The 18,410-nt window shown below is 40.1% G+C and overlaps 2 protein-coding genes and 1 long non-coding RNA gene across 3 annotated transcripts; 2 read left to right on the plus strand and 1 right to left on the minus strand.

Annotated features, from left to right (window-relative positions):
* The first annotated feature begins 207 nt into the window (after positions 1 to 207).
* Positions 208 to 5,945, plus strand: gsdmea (gasdermin Ea). The gene is made up of 11 exons (XM_027157467.2): positions 208 to 398; positions 1,178 to 1,210; positions 1,941 to 2,148; positions 2,384 to 2,579; positions 3,517 to 3,682; positions 3,981 to 4,101; positions 4,176 to 4,316; positions 4,422 to 4,694; positions 4,773 to 4,859; positions 4,953 to 5,023; positions 5,142 to 5,945. Exons 3-11 carry the CDS (start codon positions 1,941 to 1,943, stop codon positions 5,388 to 5,390), a joined length of 1,512 nt encoding a protein of 503 aa, XP_027013268.1. The 5' UTR covers positions 208 to 398; positions 1,178 to 1,210; the 3' UTR covers positions 5,391 to 5,945.
* A 4,118-nt stretch (positions 5,946 to 10,063) lies between these two features.
* pals2b (protein associated with LIN7 2, MAGUK p55 family member b) lies at positions 10,064 to 14,684 on the minus strand. The gene is made up of 11 exons (XM_047816041.1): positions 14,568 to 14,684; positions 14,215 to 14,367; positions 13,964 to 14,116; positions 13,556 to 13,783; positions 13,311 to 13,442; positions 12,876 to 12,972; positions 12,458 to 12,526; positions 12,196 to 12,357; positions 11,808 to 12,010; positions 11,040 to 11,168; positions 10,064 to 10,327 (listed from the first exon to the last, which is right to left on the minus strand). Exons 1-11 carry the CDS (start codon positions 14,682 to 14,684, stop codon positions 10,151 to 10,153), a joined length of 1,620 nt encoding a protein of 539 aa, XP_047671997.1. The 3' UTR covers positions 10,064 to 10,150.
* Positions 11,827 to 12,462, plus strand: LOC125145167. Its single transcript, XR_007143499.1, has 2 exons — positions 11,827 to 11,963; positions 12,216 to 12,462. It is a non-coding gene; the product is annotated as an uncharacterized LOC125145167 (long non-coding RNA).
* Positions 14,685 to 18,410: the final 3,726 nt, after the last annotated feature.

Genomic DNA, 18,410 nt, shown 5'->3' on the forward strand with positions numbered 1-18,410 from the left:
GGAACAGTTAAATCATCCACACATCGTTTCTTCTTCTGTCATGGATCATGCTAATTTTTACGATGAAGCCCAGCTGTCTTATGTTACACTAGAGTCACATTTATACTAGAAAATTTGTTCTCTGACTCAAACTTTATTATTTCAACAAAACCATTTTTTTTACATTTATTTAAATTTATTTGCATGTTTTAATTCTAATAATGTTGACTTTTCCCCAGACTTTGAACAATGTTAAGCAGTTCAGAAACTCACTGAAACACTAAACGCCTCCTAGATAACATCCGCTTCACCGTGCTCTGTATAACCCACAGATCTAATATCATGACTTCTCTCTTTGCTTCCTGTATCCTGATTTCTGATGTACCACATATTCTAGAGGAAGAAGACTCTCTTTTCAGGTATTTCACAGCTTTCATTCCCCCCCCCCATCCCCCAGTCAATGTCATTCTGGTCTACAATGTGGTATTAAAGCCACACTTCTTCTTTCCAGAGCTGTGAAATCCCCTTTATTACACACACTGAGTGGTGTCTGAAGACCCAAAACATCTAACAGCCTCTTTGTCTCATGCATCTCTCAGTAATGTTTATTGGTGTATGGTATTCTGTCAACATCCAAAATATGGACCTCATATTTTAAATTCTGCAAAATAAATGAAAATAATTCTGGTCAAATAACACCCATCGAAAATAGGATCACTTTGTCTACGTCTTTGGAAATGTCAGGCTTGAGTAACTAAACCACAGCTTCCTCTTTCCGAGCTATTTTAAATCACTACTGGTCATTTGGTCTCACTTCTACACTCGATCCTGTTACTGGATCCTATTGAATCAGCTTTAAAAGACAATATTATAATAAATCACTTGAACTAATATGTCTGTTGAATACTAAAAAGAAGTAAATATCTGGAGTGTCGTTATGCATTAAATGCGGTAACGCAATGAAAGTTTCTTAAGTTGTCCAAAAGTTTATCGACTTCTCATCACCTTTCTGAATGGCAGCTTGAACCTTCTATAGCTGCTCAGGAATATGACATTGGACTGTTCCAGTGAAGGCGTGAACTTTTTAGCACATAGCCACGTGAAATAAATCACAAGAATAGGAAGCAGTGACTCAGTCTGTTCGAGTCCTAGTTTTAAATCAGTGGCACTGATCCTGTTTTCTTTTCTACGTCATCAGAAGAAGAAGAAGAACCAGAGCTCTGCATACAAGGTATAAAAGTATTTAAATGTTAGTGCTCGATTGGGTTCACAGGCTTTCTAACCTAGTATTTTAAACCCAGTCTTTTAAATCCAACTGCTATTTCAATAATAATTATTGTATATGATCATCACAGTGCTCTTACCTGCCTCCTTTATATTTGCATTAAAAGGACCCTGAACTCTAATACTTAGGAAAAACTCCTTTAATTCTCACAAAAAAAACAAAACATTTTAAGTATCATCTCAGAATCATCAATGTTGTCTGTAAAGGGCAAAGAAATAATATTGTTTAGACGTATTTATACATACAAACTATTTCCAGGACTATTTCAAGTCCTCGTTACTGTACATTTTATAAACGAGCAAATTACCAAGGTTTATTATCCAGTAATTTTCCAGTAGTGTGTGTGTCTGTGTGTGTTTGTGTGTGAGCGTGTGTGTGTTGGGGTGGGGGTGTCAAAGCAGGAATACCTTAGGAATGTCAGTCATGTTTACACGTCTATCTCTCTCTCTCTCTCTCTCTCTCTCTCTCTCTCTCTCTCTCTCTCTCTCTCTCTCTCTCTCTCTGTTTCTCATTCTCTCTCTCTCTCTCTCTCTCTCTCTCTCATTCTAATGTTGGCTATATGACACTTCTGAATTTCTGGGTTTTATCTTTTCAAGCTAATTTAACACAGAAAGAAAATTAAAAAAAAAGGCATCTTATGATTCACAAATTTAAACAATGTGTGTGTTGGGAGCAGATGTTGAAAAAGGCCACATGTAGCCTGCTTCACCAGACCGATGAAGATGGCACACTGATTGCTGTTTCCCGACTTAATGATTCCGAAAAACTGAAGCCACTTGCAGTTGTGATCAAGTGTCCAGGAACATGGTTCTGGCAGAGAACTAAATACAAACCCACAGACTTCACTCTCAATGACCTGCTGGAAGGAAAGTCAATTCAACCAGGTACCTACACAAACACGTTCATGTACGAAAGTATGAATATTCATGGTTAAAACACACACACACGGCTGTCAAGAGGTGGGCACCTCCATATGAGGCTGTGGGCACGTCTCCATATGAGGCTGCTTCTCTGCGATAAAAACATTGTTCAAGCGATGGAATATTTCCTATATAAATACTGATCTCACTATTAAGGCTGTACTGTATTTTTCTGCTTGTGTCTGTATTGTTTTTCCAGTGCTAGTGGAGCAGGTGTTCCTGAATAAATATGAAGAGACACAGAACGGCAGTGTAAGTGGATCTGGGATGATAGATATTTCTGGAGTCAACATGGAGGCCCAGGGACAAGGGACAGCCAAGATTTTATCGTCTCTTGGGACACTTCATAAAGAAAGACTGAATATGCCACTTCTTCTAAAAGACTCCAAGGACAGGTGACATAAACCATACAGTAAACATCCAGAGTACATTGCTCTCTAGAATGTTTGGGGGAAAATGCATATTCATTTCACGTGTCTCTGTTTTTTACAGTTGTTACATTGTACTCAATTTAAGTGACGTGACATTGATAGTGACGTGACATACGGCTAAGTACGGTGACCCATACTCAGAATTCGTTCTCTGCATTTGACCCATCCAAAGTGCACACACAGCAGTGAACACACACACTGTGAGCACACACCCGGAGCAGTGGGCAGCCATTTATGCTGTGGCACCCGGGGAGCAGTTGGGGGGTTCGGTGCCTTGTCACCTCAGTCGTGGCCGGCCCGAGACTCGAACCCACAACCTTAGGATTACGAGTCAGACTCTCTAACGATTAGGCCACGACTTGCCCATAATAGTGATGACAAGAGCAAAAGTGTGGAGAAGAAAAGACCCAAAACATCATGGTTCTGTACAGCTACCTGTGGCTATTGACTGATGATGTAGCTGCTCAAGGGAACAGTAATGTAATGCTAAGGGGTTTAGGAGCATCAGCTCAAGTTCAGGAATTTGTGTTACTATTTTATGATGCATCATTGGTAGGGATCTCATTTTGGACCTACTATAATGATTATGGGTTCTGATTAAATGTTAAGGAAGCCCTCTGAGCACTGACACTGTGAGTTGAACGTGTGAGTAAATAAAAATATTCTGTCTGTACATGTTAGTCATGATCTTACATTTTCTTTCCTTACAAGTACACAATAAAATAATTATAAATGTTCACATACCACTAACCGTAGTGGCCGACATGTTTAACGTTGTCAGATTGGGAAGATGAAAGTGAAACACAAAGAGAACCTCAGCACAGTGTCGATAGAACAGAAACATCTGCCTGGTTGGATGCTCACTTCGCAATGTGGTGACTGGTTTGTTTGGGTTTTACAGGAAATTGGACCTTCAGCACAGTCTTATTATGCAGAAACAAGGCAAAAATAAAATCTTCACTATACTAAAAGAGCGGATCTTCACCACTTGTGGCTGCACCATTAACTTCAGTGAACTGAAAGAAGGCAGCTTCAGCAGCTTACTTAAACTTATTGGTCCAGTCAAGGTACTGTTGTCTTTTTTATTTGACTATACTATACTACACCACAATACACTATACTATACTACAATATACTCTACTATATTATACTGTACTATACTATACTACAATACACTATACTATATTATACTATACTATAATACACTATACTCTACTATACTGTACTATACTATACTACACTATACTATACCACATTATACTACACTATACTACACTACACTCCACTGTACTACAGCTTAATGCAGCTTCATGATGATGCCCAAGTTAAATGAATGTGTCTCTTCCCATTGTATGCTGCATTCAGGTTGAACTGAACAAGAGTGTGTGTCTACAGCAAACCAGAGACGTTGCTATTGAGATCCCTGCACACACTGTGTTGGCCTACAGTGTCTGTGAACTGAACATTAAAAGTGATGGTCACTATGGTTAGTGCTGTGTGTATTATGTAAAGGGTTGTAGAATCATGACTATGAAATATGTGAACAGTTTGTATGTTCAGAGGTTGCCGTAAACCCTGATGGGATTGAGGCAGATGACAGCAGCATTACCGAGCATTCAGACCACGATATGATAGAAGTGGATGGATTTTGGGCACTGACACAAACAACAGAGCAGTCTTCACTGAATGCCTTGAGTAAAGGTAAAGAATGTGTCATGGATTGTATAAGGTTGCAGAAACTCTCTTGTGGTGAGATCATTCATCAGGCTCTAAGAGCACGATCCTGTCTGTGTCATTATGTTGCAGAACTGGCGTGTATGAAAGCAACATTGTGCGAATTGGCTCGTCTGTCACCTGAAACTCGCCTCTCTCTGTTAAATCTCTTTCAAGAGATTCTACCAGATCAGACACTTTTATTCACTTTAGAGAGCAAGCTGGAGAACGTATGTGAAGAACCAATGCATGATTCTTACACTTATTTTCCTGACACATCCGATGAGTTCGCTGGCAAATTTGTGGAAGTGCTACTGTCTGATACGGATACAGTGAGCCTGAGATCAAATGGACCTTGGAAAACAGGTACATCAACATAGATGAAAGTCATTTGTATTTAATGGCTTCTTCTATAAAGTTATTGATCAAATGGTTTTCATTCAGATAACCATAATGGATCATCTGTAAAGTCAACCAGACAGAGGCAGTTAATTCTGACTGCTATGCATATGCTGATCAGTGCTGCTGAAGGTGAGAAAGATGATAGAATATACTACACACAGATCTGAGGCGTGTCTTTGACCCTGAAGATTCATCATCTCATTATGTATTATGTGTTTTCAGAGCTGACACATGTTGGCCTCAGCTTGCTAAAAAGCTGCTCTTCTGAAACAATTAATGGGTTAAATGATTTAGTAAGTATAATGTTTTATTTACTTCATGCTTTTCTTTTAAACTGAAAGCAGATGGTGTCACCGAGCTGCAGCTTCAAGTGATTCTGCTGGCTGATAAAACTATGCTGTGTCTTGTCAGGTAACTCATCTGACCGATGCTTCCCATCAAGTCCCCTTCACTGATCTTCCTTTTCTCCTGAGGAACGGTGAGGTGCCTCAGGAGGTGGAGCAGCTGTTCATCTCATCCAACATCACGCTGAAGATAGATAACAAAGAGCTGCAGGCAGAGATAGGAAGTGGCAGTAAAGTCCTTCCCCTAGTACTGTGTGGGGTCATCCATGGCCTTGCGTATTTGAATGAATCGTGTGAAATAGATATAGAAATCTGATGTGTACTGTTTATAAAGTAAACATGTTTACTTCTCCAGAATTTCTGATACTTATATTTGTCATATAACCTTTTAAGCCAGAAGTTGTTCAAAAATGTTATTTTAAAGCTGCTTCTTGAAGAGTAAATATTATAGCAGGTAGGCACTCCACTTCACGTGACCCTGATGTCACAAACTGCTTCAAAACTTACACTTTCTGCTTGTGATTCATTTAATGATAATGTAGTGTCGATTTTGTCATTACCCATAATCCAGTTCAACAAATCTGTGTTGTCATTTCTCTGTACTTTAATCTACTATAAATATTTTCTTTGTTACTTTTGTTTTATCTTTCACACACACACACACACACACACACACACACACACACACACACACACACACACACACACACACACACTTTGTGTTGATTACTGAAGGCTATTCTGAAGATGATGAAGATGATTGAGGAAGATTTTTTTGGATTATTCACCCAGTTGTATCTCCTCAATGATATTGTTCAAGATTTTCTCAGTACCTTCTTTCTGCAGTTTTTAATAAAGCGAAGCAAAACAATCTGTTTGGTTAGAAACTATTATTTATATTATATCTGTGTGTGTGAGAGAGTGTGTGTTTGTGTGTGTCTGTATCTCTGTGTTTGTGTCTGTGTGTTTGTGTCTGTGTCACTGTGTGTGCGTTTGTGTCTGTGTCACTGTGTGTGTATGCGTCTGTGTGTGTATGATATGATACTTTATTGTCAGAACATGTCTGAAATTTTTCTTGCATCAGTTTATTTTCTATGTTTGCAGCAATCATCACTTACACAACATCACTTAATCCACAAACTCACTCTTACTACATCCCACTACACAACACAGCACATTTACAATAATCTTGGCTTACGATTAAGTGTCTTATTTAGCTCAAGGATCACCTGATGCACAAAGGAGTATTTAAATTTTTTGAATTGTGGGATTCTGTACCTCCAATTTGTATAACCGATAACTGTCTGTGTGTGTGTGTGTGTGTGTGTGTGTGTGTGTGTCTTGACACAGGACAAAAACATAATGTGGAAGTGACATTTCTTGAGGTCAGTCAGAGTCAAAACAACCTGTAAAAGATCAACTTAAGAACAACATGAAACCAACCACTTCACTGAACGTCTAAAGACAGACAAAACAGTAATGTCCATCCTCTGTGTTGGAGTCTTTATCACTGTATAAACACAGTGGGGTTACAGAAGTTTGGGGACAAACACACAAGTACACAAGAAGGGCAACAAATAAAGCACAAAACACACACACACACACACACACACACACACACATTTCGGTCAATGAAACAAAAACTCACAATGGTCACAGAAAAACTTTAATCTGACAAAAGTAATAAATAAAAATTCTATGAATGTTAACCAATGAAAGTCAGACATTGCTTTTCAACCGTGCATCAACAGAATTATTAAAAAAAAAAAAACTCATGGAACTCTGATAAGCGGTAGAAAATGAGTGAGTGAGAACTCATGGAACAGGTCTAGACAAAAATTATGGTACCCCTAATTTAATATTTTGTTGCACAACCTTTTGAGGCAATCACTTCAATCAGACGATTCCTGTAACTGTCAGTCAATGAGACTTCTGCACCTCTCAGCAGGTATTTTGGCCCACTCCTCATGAGCAAACTGCTCCAGTTGTTTCCGGTTTGAAGGATGTCTTTTCCAGACGGCATGTTTCAGCTCCTTCCAAAGATGCTCAATAGGATTGAGGTCAGGGCTAATAGAAGGCCACTTTAGAATAGTCCAATGTTTTCCTCTTAACCATTCTTGGGTGTTTTTAGCTGTGTGTTTTGGGTCATTGTCCTGTTGCAAGACCCATGACCTGCGACTGAGATCAAGCTTTCTGACACTGACCAGCACATTTCACTCTAGAATCCCTTGATAGTCTTCAGTTTTAATTGTAACCTGCACAGATTCAAGACACCCTATACCAGATGCAGCCCTAGAACATAACAGAGCCTCCTCCAGATTTCACAGTAGGGACAGTGTTCTTTTTTTGATATGCTTAATTTTTCCATCTGCGAACATCGAGCTGATGTGCCTTGGCAAAAAGTTCCATTTTTGTCTCATCTGTCCATAGGACATTCTTCCAGAAGCTTTGTGGCTTGTCAACATATTGTTTGGCATATTCCAGTCTAGCTTTTTTATGATTTGTTTTCAACAATGGTGTCCTCCTTGGTTGTCTCCCATGTAGTCCACTTTGGCTCAAACACCTCAAACACCTTAAGCACCTTGGATCTCTTTAGAAGTCTTTCTGGGCTCTTTTGTTAACATTCGGGATTATCCGTCTCTTTGATTTGTCATCAATTTTCCTCCTGCGGCCACATCCAGGGAGGTTGGCTACAGTCCCATGGATCTTAAGTTTCTGAATAATATGTACAACTGTAGTCACAGGAACATCTAGCTGCTTGGAGATGGTCTTATAGCCTTTACCTTTATCATGCTTGTCTATAATTTTCTTTCTAATCTCCTGAGACAATTCTTTCCTTCGCTTCCTCTGGTCCATGTTGAGTGTGGTACACACCATGTCACCAGACAACACAGTGACTACGTGGAGCCCTATATACAGGCCCACTGACTGATTACAAGATTGTAAACACCTTTGATGCTAATTAGTGGACACACCTTGAGTTAACATGTCCCTTTGGTCACATTATTTTCAGTCTTTTCTAGGTGTACCATCATTTTTGGCCTGTTCCATGAGTTTATTTTTTTTAAATAATTCTGCTGAAGCATGGTTGAAAAGCAATGTCTGACTTTCACTGGTTAACATTCATAGAATTTTTATTAATGGTACTTGCAAAGCATCATTATTGTTATTTTGCATACTTATTAATGGTGCTTGCAAAGCATCATTATTGTTATTCTGCATACTTATTATTATTATTATTATTATTATTATTATTATTATTATTATTATTATTAATGGTGCTTGCAATGCATCATTATTGTTATTCTGCATACTTATTATTATTATTATTATTGTGCTTGCTAAAGCACATTCTTATTCTCTTGCATACTTATTATTATTATTATTATTATTATTATTATTATTATTATTAATGTGCTTGCTAAAGCATATTCCTATTCTCTTGCATACTTATTATTATTAATGGTGCTTGCAAAACAACATTCTTACTATTGTGCATACTCTTCCAGACAAAACTTCGACACGTAACTTGTCCCGCAGCTTTTGTCCTAGACCCATGAATGAGGTGTCAAATCGACCGGCTCAGTGAGGAGAGGTGTGCTATGACTTTTCTAAGTGACCCGAGTACCAGTACGTCCGGTACCAGGTCTCAAAGTGGCCTTTTTTCCCATATACTCCCATTATAAACTTTGGAGGTTTATAACTCGGCAAGCTTTTGAACAATCTACACCAAACTCGGCCAGCTCCTTTAGGGTGATACTCTGAACAAACGTTTAAATTGGTGTATCGACTGGCCTTCCGGTTGTGCCGCAGCCCCGCCCAAAATATATGCAAAATCAAAAACTTTTTACAACATAGACATGTGACATATCAAAACACTCAAAACAATGAGGGGAACTTCCTCACGTGTAATTTGATGAAGTCACGTGACGTCACGTGATTTCACATGAAAATCAAAATTTAGCACAGCATGGACATGTGACATATCAAAACAATCAGCACGATGAGGGGAACTTACAAGCACCATTCACATTTTCTTCAGGAAATGTACATTCTAGTTCTTCTTCTTCTTCTTCTTCTTCCGGACACTTTTTAGGCACGTAACTTGTCCTGCAGCTTTTGTCCTAGACCAAATCGACTGGCTCATTGAGGAGAGGTGTCCTATGACTTTTATAAGCAATCCGACCAATGATGTTCGCACAGCGGACGAAAAAGCGGCCAAAAAAGTCCCATAGAAATGAATGGGAAATTCCTAAAATTCCTTTAATCTCTATCTCTCTCTCTCTCTCTCTCTCTCTCTCTCTCTCTCTCTCTCACACACACACACACACACACACACACACACAGCGTGCGCAGAGCTCAGGCATGGCTTCTCTTCTGTGTTCATCCAAAACACCCTAGCAAATGAGTACCGAAATTTGCCACGTGCAAACACCATTCACATTTTCTTCAGGAAATGTACATTCTAGTTAATGTGCTTGCAAAGCACATTCTTATTCTCTTGCATACTTCTTCTTCTTCTTCTTCTTCTTCTTCTTCTTCTTCTTCTTCTTCTTCCGGACACTTTTTCGGCGTGTAACTTGTCCCGCAGCTTTTGTCCTAGACTCATGGATGAGGTGTCAAATTGACCGGCTCATTGAGGAGAGGTGTGCGATCCGACCAACGATATTCGCACAGCAGACGAAAAAGCAGCCCAAAAAGTCCCATAGAAATGAATGGGAAATTCCTAAAATTCAAGTGAAATCAAAGATTTAGCACAACATGGACATGTCATATATCAAAAAACTCAGCATGAGGAGGGGAACTGATGTCACGTGTAGCCCCACCCCCAAAATTAGCGAAATAAAAAATTTAGCACAACATGGACATGTGACATATCAAAACACTCAGCACGATGAGGGGAACTTGCCACGTGCAAGCACATTCACATTTTCTTCAGGAAATGTACCATTCTAGTTTATTATTACTTTTGTCAGATTACATTTTTTCTGTGACCATTATGAGTTTTTCTTTCATTGACCGAAGGGTACCAACAATTTTGTTCATGTGTGTACACACACATACACACACACCCCATTAATAAACCCAGCTGACTGGAACCCACTGGGGTTCAGAATTAAGTTTGTCCAGTGTGGCCTGTAGAGTTTTAAATGCAGTGTCCAGGTTGTTGTTCACGATGATGAGGTCGAAGTAATGTCTGTAGGTCTGCTGGATGCGAGCGCTCTCATCCACTCTCTTCTTCAGATCCTCATCCTGAGAGAAAAAACACTGTGAATCAATATGTCACATGTTTGTCTAGAGTGACACACAACACTCATATGATCTGGTTACCACTTTAATCTACACACACTGTTCCTTATCACATCACAAAATAATGCAGCAGCCACTGAGTGGCGAACAGCCGTCAGTGATAAACCTCTAACTCATTAAATCACTGTGTTCATTAATAAGTCACTCAACATTCATTTAATGAAGTGTGTGTGTGGGGGTGTGGGGGGGGGATAAGGCTGAACTACACCCTAGTACTGTGTGATGAACAGTACTAAACGTGTATAAATCATAACATCACAGTGGAAATCAATGCTAATGTCTGATGTTCATACAGCTCATAAAGCCTTGTGTAAGTCCTGAGCAATGTTTTTTCCACTTCACAAGGCTTGAATCACCTCATGTGAACTTGTGTGTATTAATGTGTATGTATTAATCAGGGAAGCTGTGACATATTTTATTTAGCACTTTTTACATTTAACTGGCCATAAACGTGCACAAGTCTTTTTTGATTTTTACTCATCAAATAAATTCAGATTCCTGTCATTTCACGTTGCCAGTTCATTAGTGTGAATATATGATAGTGATTGTCATTTATCTAAAAGCTTCAGTAGTACAATATGCTGCAGCACTCGTATAAGTATGAGTGGGCTTTAGTAGTACAGCGGTGCCCTGACTGTGTGGGATTTGTACGTACTGTGAGCAGTTTGGTGGTGATTCCTGCATCGACGACAGCTTGGTGCATGGCTTTAAGTGTCTCAAACTCAGGAGCTGCTATAAACACTACATAGGGCATAAACTCTGCTGTTCTCAGAACCTTCAGCACCTGTAGAAAGAGAACCTAAATAACTGATCCTGAAATCTGTTCAGACTGACATATTTGTAACAAGGCATGTTAAGAATGAGTGTGTGATAGGAACTGAGGTCATAAAGGTTAATCATAAATTAAACTAGAGAATATTTGTATGAGAAGACATTGGAACTGATATACAGCAATTTAGTTATTTGTTTTGAATAATCCAAGCCAAATGGAATACTAAATCTATATAGGTTAAATTTGGCTGGTCACCATACGGGAAAACAGCAGGTTACTCGTGTAACCATGAGAGCAGTGGACCTCTGTTTTAACATCTGAATACCTTCTTGTGCACTATTAAGTTCCGTTTGGTTCACTATTGATTCCATCCAACGTATATAAACTACATCTCACTCCTCCTCACCACCAGAGGGCAGTGTTGTAATAGTAAAAGTGAATAAAATAACACTTTTAAATGTCTTGCCAGCATCCAGATGTACCTATACCAAATATGCTACAAGGAAATGGCAATTATGGAAGTGTAAAATCTCAGTATCACATGCTGGCGGTCTAGCGGATGATGTGATCCATTTTTTGTTTGGTTTTCCTCCTGTCAGAACCAGAACCTATCATGAGCACAGACTCACCAGAATGGCTTCAGATACAGACCTGAGGGTTGACATCTAGGATGCAGGTGCGTCCAGTTTCCACCACCTCATGAATAGAACTTATCTTGGTGCCATATAGGTTGCCATCATACTCGCCATGCTCCAAGAAACATCCCGATTTAATATCCATCTCCATTTCCATCCGTGTTACAAACTGGTAAGTCTGACCACTCAGCTCGTCCTCTCGAGGCATTCGGGATGTAACTATAGGTGACAGAAAAAAGCAGACATATTACATTCTATTTGATCTCTTGTACATTGAGTAGAATAAACAATTTAATACATTTGTATACACAAAGATTCTATGAAAGCAATTAGAGAGTAAATGCAGTATATTCTATCCCTTTAATGAGTTAGTTTGTTATTTTTTAATCTGTTATTTTACTCACATGGTGTTGTTGTTCCGTAGTGATCGGGATACAGCATCAGCAGACGGGTTTTCAGGCTTCGGCGCCCGACTCCCTGCGCTCCGATCATGATCAGTGTTTTCCTCTGGAACGGTGGCATGTATGTTACCTCCTCATAGATCTGCAGCTCGTGACCATCGAATTCTACATTTCACCCATCCAGTAAATACAGAAAATGCTCAGTCACATCCACATCAAACACGGAGGTGTCAACATTCAGAAAATAAACCACCGAGTGACTTGCCTGCATTCCTTGAAGTTTGGTACATCTTTTTTTTCGTCATTTTAACATTCACTGTTCCACATAAGATCCCTGGCAGTAAAAGGGTTGGGGGTCAGAGAAGGAGGGAAGGGGCACGGGAAGTGGGTCAGGGCGGAGTGGTCCACAAAAGTTCACACAAATGAATGTATATATGGGCGGTTGTTGTACAAGCCTTCAAAATGAAGCCAAAACGTCTCTAAGGCCCTCTACTGGCTGGCTGCAATACTATTTTAGAGAACAATTTTAACAAATGGTATTAAAGTGGGACCAAAACTTACATTTCAGGCTCCATAAATTGTTTTTGTGAACAGTGTTTTTATTACTACAGTAGAAGCTGGTCGACCATTATATCTTCCCCTGTATTTTTAACCTTACAATAAATGTGCTTTTAATGCCATACCTTTTCTATCCAAGTCCTTTGGAACAAAAGCTTTCCTTTTCTCCTCAAGAAACTGACTGGGAATTAACCCTGTAACTCCTCCTACGATGTGAAGTGCCTATAAAAATAGCACAACCATCCAATGAAATGTTGTCCACCAAATAAATAGTGAAGTGACTAATATGGCTAAGTACAGTAACCCATACTCAGAATTCGTTCTCTACATTTAACCCATCCAAAGTGCACACACACAGCAGTGAACACACACACCCGGAGCAGTGGGCAGCCATTTATGCTGCAGTGCCCGGGGAGAAGTTGGGGGGATTCGGTGCCTTGCTCAAGGGCACCTCAGTTGTGGCCGGCCCGAGACTTGAACCCACAACCTTCGGGTTACAAGTCAGACTCTCTAACCATTAGGCCACCAATCCAGATGAATGCAAAGCGGTAAAATCAAACCTGCCACCAGTTCTGGTCCTCTCTGTTGACAAGCTGAATAATGTCACCCCTCTTGAAGGCGAGTCCAGCCTCTCTGCATGGAATCAGACTGTCATTGGCTGGATCATACTCAAAATGTGGCTTCAGGTAAACCTACACAGATGGGATTAGAGATTAGAGGGAGAACCACAAAGAACTCTGACACCCCAGAATCTGAGTGCACCCAGTGGCAGCGTGTTGTAGTATGAGTGCCCAGGTGTTAGTACCTGCGGTGGTACTGCTGAGTCTATGTAGCTCGGCAAGATTTTAAGTGTGATCCCTCCATTGCAACCCTTCAGCATGTCCTGTAGCTCTGTAGGATTGTTGCCTACTTCCTGTCCATTCACTTCCTTTATGATATCACCTACATGGAGGAGGCCCTGCCTGTCAATTATTCCGCCATAAAGAATCCGAGCAATCACAAGGTTGTCCTTCTCTGCTCGGAATGTGACTCCCTATTTTAAAGACACACACATACATTAATATGTTCTGGTTTATTCTCGGTGAACTGGATCTTGCAATAAAGACCACAAGCACTTCATCTGCAAAACAGATATTCCTTGTCTCTCATGATCAGTTCAGAAGAAGTACATAGTCCTTTGACACATTATTAAACTACACCGTTACACACTGACCAGAGGTTCTCCTGCTTTCTTGCGGATGCCGATCATTCTGACAGCATCAGCTTGCATGAGTGCATTGTTGACTGCTGCTTCGATGGCTGGCTTGATGGTGGGCGGAGCCTCATAGCTTTTTGATGCCACCATGTCATGGGCCTCCAGGAGAGACTAAGACACGGAAATAAAGAAGAGACAAAAGAAATAAGATGTGATGAGGGGAGAAGAGACCAGACAGTGCAAGTTACTGATCATGCAAAAATACACACCTGGAAGTGAGGTTGTTGAAGTATTTGTGATAATTCTGCAGCACTATTGTCTCTACCAGTCAGACCCCGAATTACCCCAAGGATCTCACTCACAAGTACAACATTATTGTCCTGCACTGCTTCCAGCTTCATGTCTTCTAAACGATCATGAAGCTGTACACACACACACACACACACACACACACACACACACACACACACACACACACACACACACACACACACATACACACACACACATATACACACACACAAACACACATCCTTCCATTAGACAAAAGTCAGACTAAATTGGTAACTGAGTTTGTGAGTGTGTGTGTGTATGAGAGAGGGTGTGTGTGTATCTGTTGTACCTTGGTGAGAGAGCAAAAGGTACAGCTTTCCATGATGCCTTTGAGAAAGATGAGGTCGATGTCATTGGCCTTAGTGGCGGTTGGCAACTCCATCAGGTTACCTAACACTTGCTGCATGGCTGCACAGTTTAAGAGAGAGGAGTGTATCAGACACCCACATCCATACACACTTCAGCAGAAAAGCAGCTGTAACACAGTCACATGGCCACATCCATATTAGTACAGTGAATGTACTGCCGAGAAGCTGAATAAGGAATGACTGGTGCACTTTTAATTATAAATGCGGTCAATCAACACTGTGCTAAACACCTAAATCAACACCTAAAGCTAATCTTAAGATAAATCTAAGATAGAATAGTGGACCATTGTAGAATACTGATAGCCAGGGATCTGTTACTCAGTCAGGCTGACCAGTTCAAGACCACTGACATTGAGTTCATTGTTCATATAGAGTTCATTGTAGTGGAACTGATTTCACATTATAAGCTACATAAACTTGTTCAGTAGCTACAAAAATACATTTACACATTCATTTTTTTACCAAGGTAAAAGATTTCTAAAGGTAGAATTTCAGTAAAAGATACATTAAAGGCACAAAATGCAAATGTTCCATTTTGGAAATGTTCAAAACAACAAACATGCATCCATCCAGTTAGTGTTCTGTATGCTGGGTTTATGTTTAGGCTGAATCACTTTTTTATAGTTGTGTACTGATTCCTAGCAGTTGTAAACCTCTGTTATCCACAACACTGGGATGCTGAAGTATTGCTGTCCTTTCAATATCCAGTTTGCAAATTTTGACCAACATGAAAAGCCAAGAATGAAAACGTACCACTAAACTAAAGTCTCAGTCAAAGGATTAGTCCTGGGGCTGTGCTGGCATTAGAGATGCTGCTTTTCCACACGGGCTACTTCCATGTGATGATGTTGTCACTCAGTTGAGAGAATCTTGCATCTCTTGAGCATACTCAAAAATCATATCGGATGGTGAGGTTGTTTCTCCAGGGTCACTTACGCTAAGTCCAATGCCATCCAGCCTATCCCCCAAACAACAGCTCAAAGAGGACAAAGCCAGCAGGAGCCTGGATTGTTTCCCTCATAGCAAAGAGGATGTAGGATTAAAAAAGTCCCAATTCCTTTCCTGTGGAGCATCTGTTGAAGGGGCTGGTTAATCCTCTCATCTAGGCCTTCTTTCGAGTATTAAACTTGACATGAAAAGCATACCTTAATCAGCCAAAAAAAACCCAACAACAACAACAGGGGTGTCATCTAACTCTACAATACATGCTAGTGCATGCAGCAGAAACATAGCATAGAGGAGATATACACCTAACCAAACCTTGCAGGCTTGAGATGGGATAAAAAAACTGCCTTAAAAAGCACAGACTCATCCTGAGCTGAGATTTAGACAGAACTGCAGTAGCAGTGTTAAGCTTCTGTAGAAAATGCACACCAACACTATGCACACCAACACTTTTAGACCTCTGCTTACTGTCTGAGCAGAAAAACCATGGAATATGTATGCATTGGGTTTGTTTCCAAACCTGCATTCTCTAATACTATAGCAAATGAAGGCTGTAAAATTTCTATGATAGAGAACAGGATGCTCCGACTGAAAAGTACAGCAAGTAAAGGCAGTAAAAATCGGCAATTACAATTAGATTAGGCTACACTAGATCCTCCTATTATTTCTGCTGTACCCTTTTATGTTCTCCTAAGGTCTCCAGGATGGTGAGGAGCCAACAGTGTCCTGACTGGAGTATGTGTGTAGTTGTGTAGCCCTGTAGCAGTCATGTGCTCCTGTTCTATCCACAACAATGTGGTGCTTTCAGATTCCGGGTAGCAGATTCTACATATTCTGCCAAGTATATAAAGCTGTGTTCTGAAGAACCAGTGGGTGCGACTAGGAGGTTTTCATGGTCACTTATAAATTGTGTAGATGAATTATAACTACTGGAGCTTTTAAGATGGGGTGGTTCTGTACATCCGCCGTATCATCAGTATGCACCATAGATTTTTCTTTGGCTGTAAGTTATGACAGTTCCGCAGAATAATATTATGCTCCATCAGGGAGGTATTACACATACTAACACCTTATTCCTGCTTTTGGGTGAAAGGCTTCTGCAGCATGAGTCCACAGTCTCTGTGACTGCAATATCATTGGTGTTCAGTTTTATTCAGTTTTATGGCTTCTTATTGGTTGCTTTAGGGTTGATTTATTTGAGCTCTTACTATCAGATAAATTTTTTTTGTCCATCATGAAGATTGTTCTTCATGATGGACTTTTACTCTGGTTGGTCTGGTTAGGGATGATTATGGTTGAGTCCTTAATGTAATGTTGAGGAGACACTTTAACTTTAACTTGTTGTGGTTTGTTTTTGCTCATCCAGAACAAGTCAGTCAGGAGTTTGACTGTATGAACTACAGATGAAGTACAACCCTCAACTGCTCAAAATGCTTCAAGGCAGCTAACATTCTTAATCTGATTTCCCGAATCTGTCTTTCTTTGACCCAGACAGCATGGTCTTTTGAGGAGACACTCTGTTCACCTGCCCAGTTACAACACTAATGCACTCTTGTGCACTCAGTGACCATTTATTCTACTACACACACAGAGACTCATAAACTCTAAACTCATAATCCCTCAAATCTCAGGATCTGATCAGACCACTACAAACCATCACCTGCTGCTAAATGACCATCAACATCCAACCTCGTCCATCTATAATCCAAACATCTAGCCTTGTTTTATTATTCTTATACAGTATAACCTCAGCCAAGGCTCATAATCATCCTTTCTACAATATTTCACACACATTTACACTTTGTCCGTGTTTTCCCATGTCTACACTTTATAGTAGGTATATTATTTCTAGTCTGTGGTGTAGTTCTGACAGTAACAATGCAACATGTGGATTTGAAACAAAAAGCATGATACAGTATCTGATTTTTTTTTTTTATCTCATACAGTATAGCACTGGCAAACTGCAATAACTAACACTGTAAAGTGTACAGTAAGCTGCTCAGGATAAAGGCGTCTGCCAAATGCTGTAAATATAGCTGTAAATATAAATGTAAACAGCATTTATCACTAACTTGGCTAGAATACATAACAGGGATTTTTTTTTATCAATGGTTTTCTGAATTTCAGCAACTGACATGGTTGTGTTACACTAAACATCCTGAACACTGCGACCTTAACACGGCACGTAGCAGAGCTGCCCTGCAAAGCTGTGCTATAAGAGGATATGCACCATTCTGCCTAATCCACCCCTCTCCCATCACACACACACACACACTCACACACACACTCACACACACACACACAGAGCACACAGTAGGCTGAACATATCCGCTGTTCTCTTCCACTGTAAGATTTCTCTTCCTGGCTACAAACCACTGGTCAAACGTTCACTATTAAAACAGCATGTTGAGCAGAACAATAGTTTTTAGTCAGGTACATTATAACATGTGGAAACATTTCCCAATGCAGATAATTAAAGCTATACTTGCATCTTAAACCTGACCTTATTCACTAAATGTGGAGCTTTTGAGGACAAACTAAGCTTCCAGACCTGATTGTCCACAAGCAGCTGCTGAGACAGAGTGAAGTTACCTGCGGTGCTGGATGGAGGTGTTGGACTTCTCTGTCTGTGCGCACAGCTGATGGAGATATAGCGGGTCAGTGCGCATGCGCATTAGTCTCCACTGCATTTGTCCTGTTCAATAATCCTGACATTATTAAAGTGACGTCTGTCCAGGAAAAGTATACAGTGCTCATTTATCTCTGCCGTTTTATCCTGCAAGAATACGAACGCTAATAATAAGTCGAACAAGTCTTAG

This window comes from Tachysurus fulvidraco, chromosome 7, assembly GCF_022655615.1.
Source record: "Tachysurus fulvidraco isolate hzauxx_2018 chromosome 7, HZAU_PFXX_2.0, whole genome shotgun sequence".
NCBI classification, from domain to species: Eukaryota; Metazoa; Chordata; class Actinopteri; order Siluriformes; family Bagridae; genus Tachysurus; species Tachysurus fulvidraco.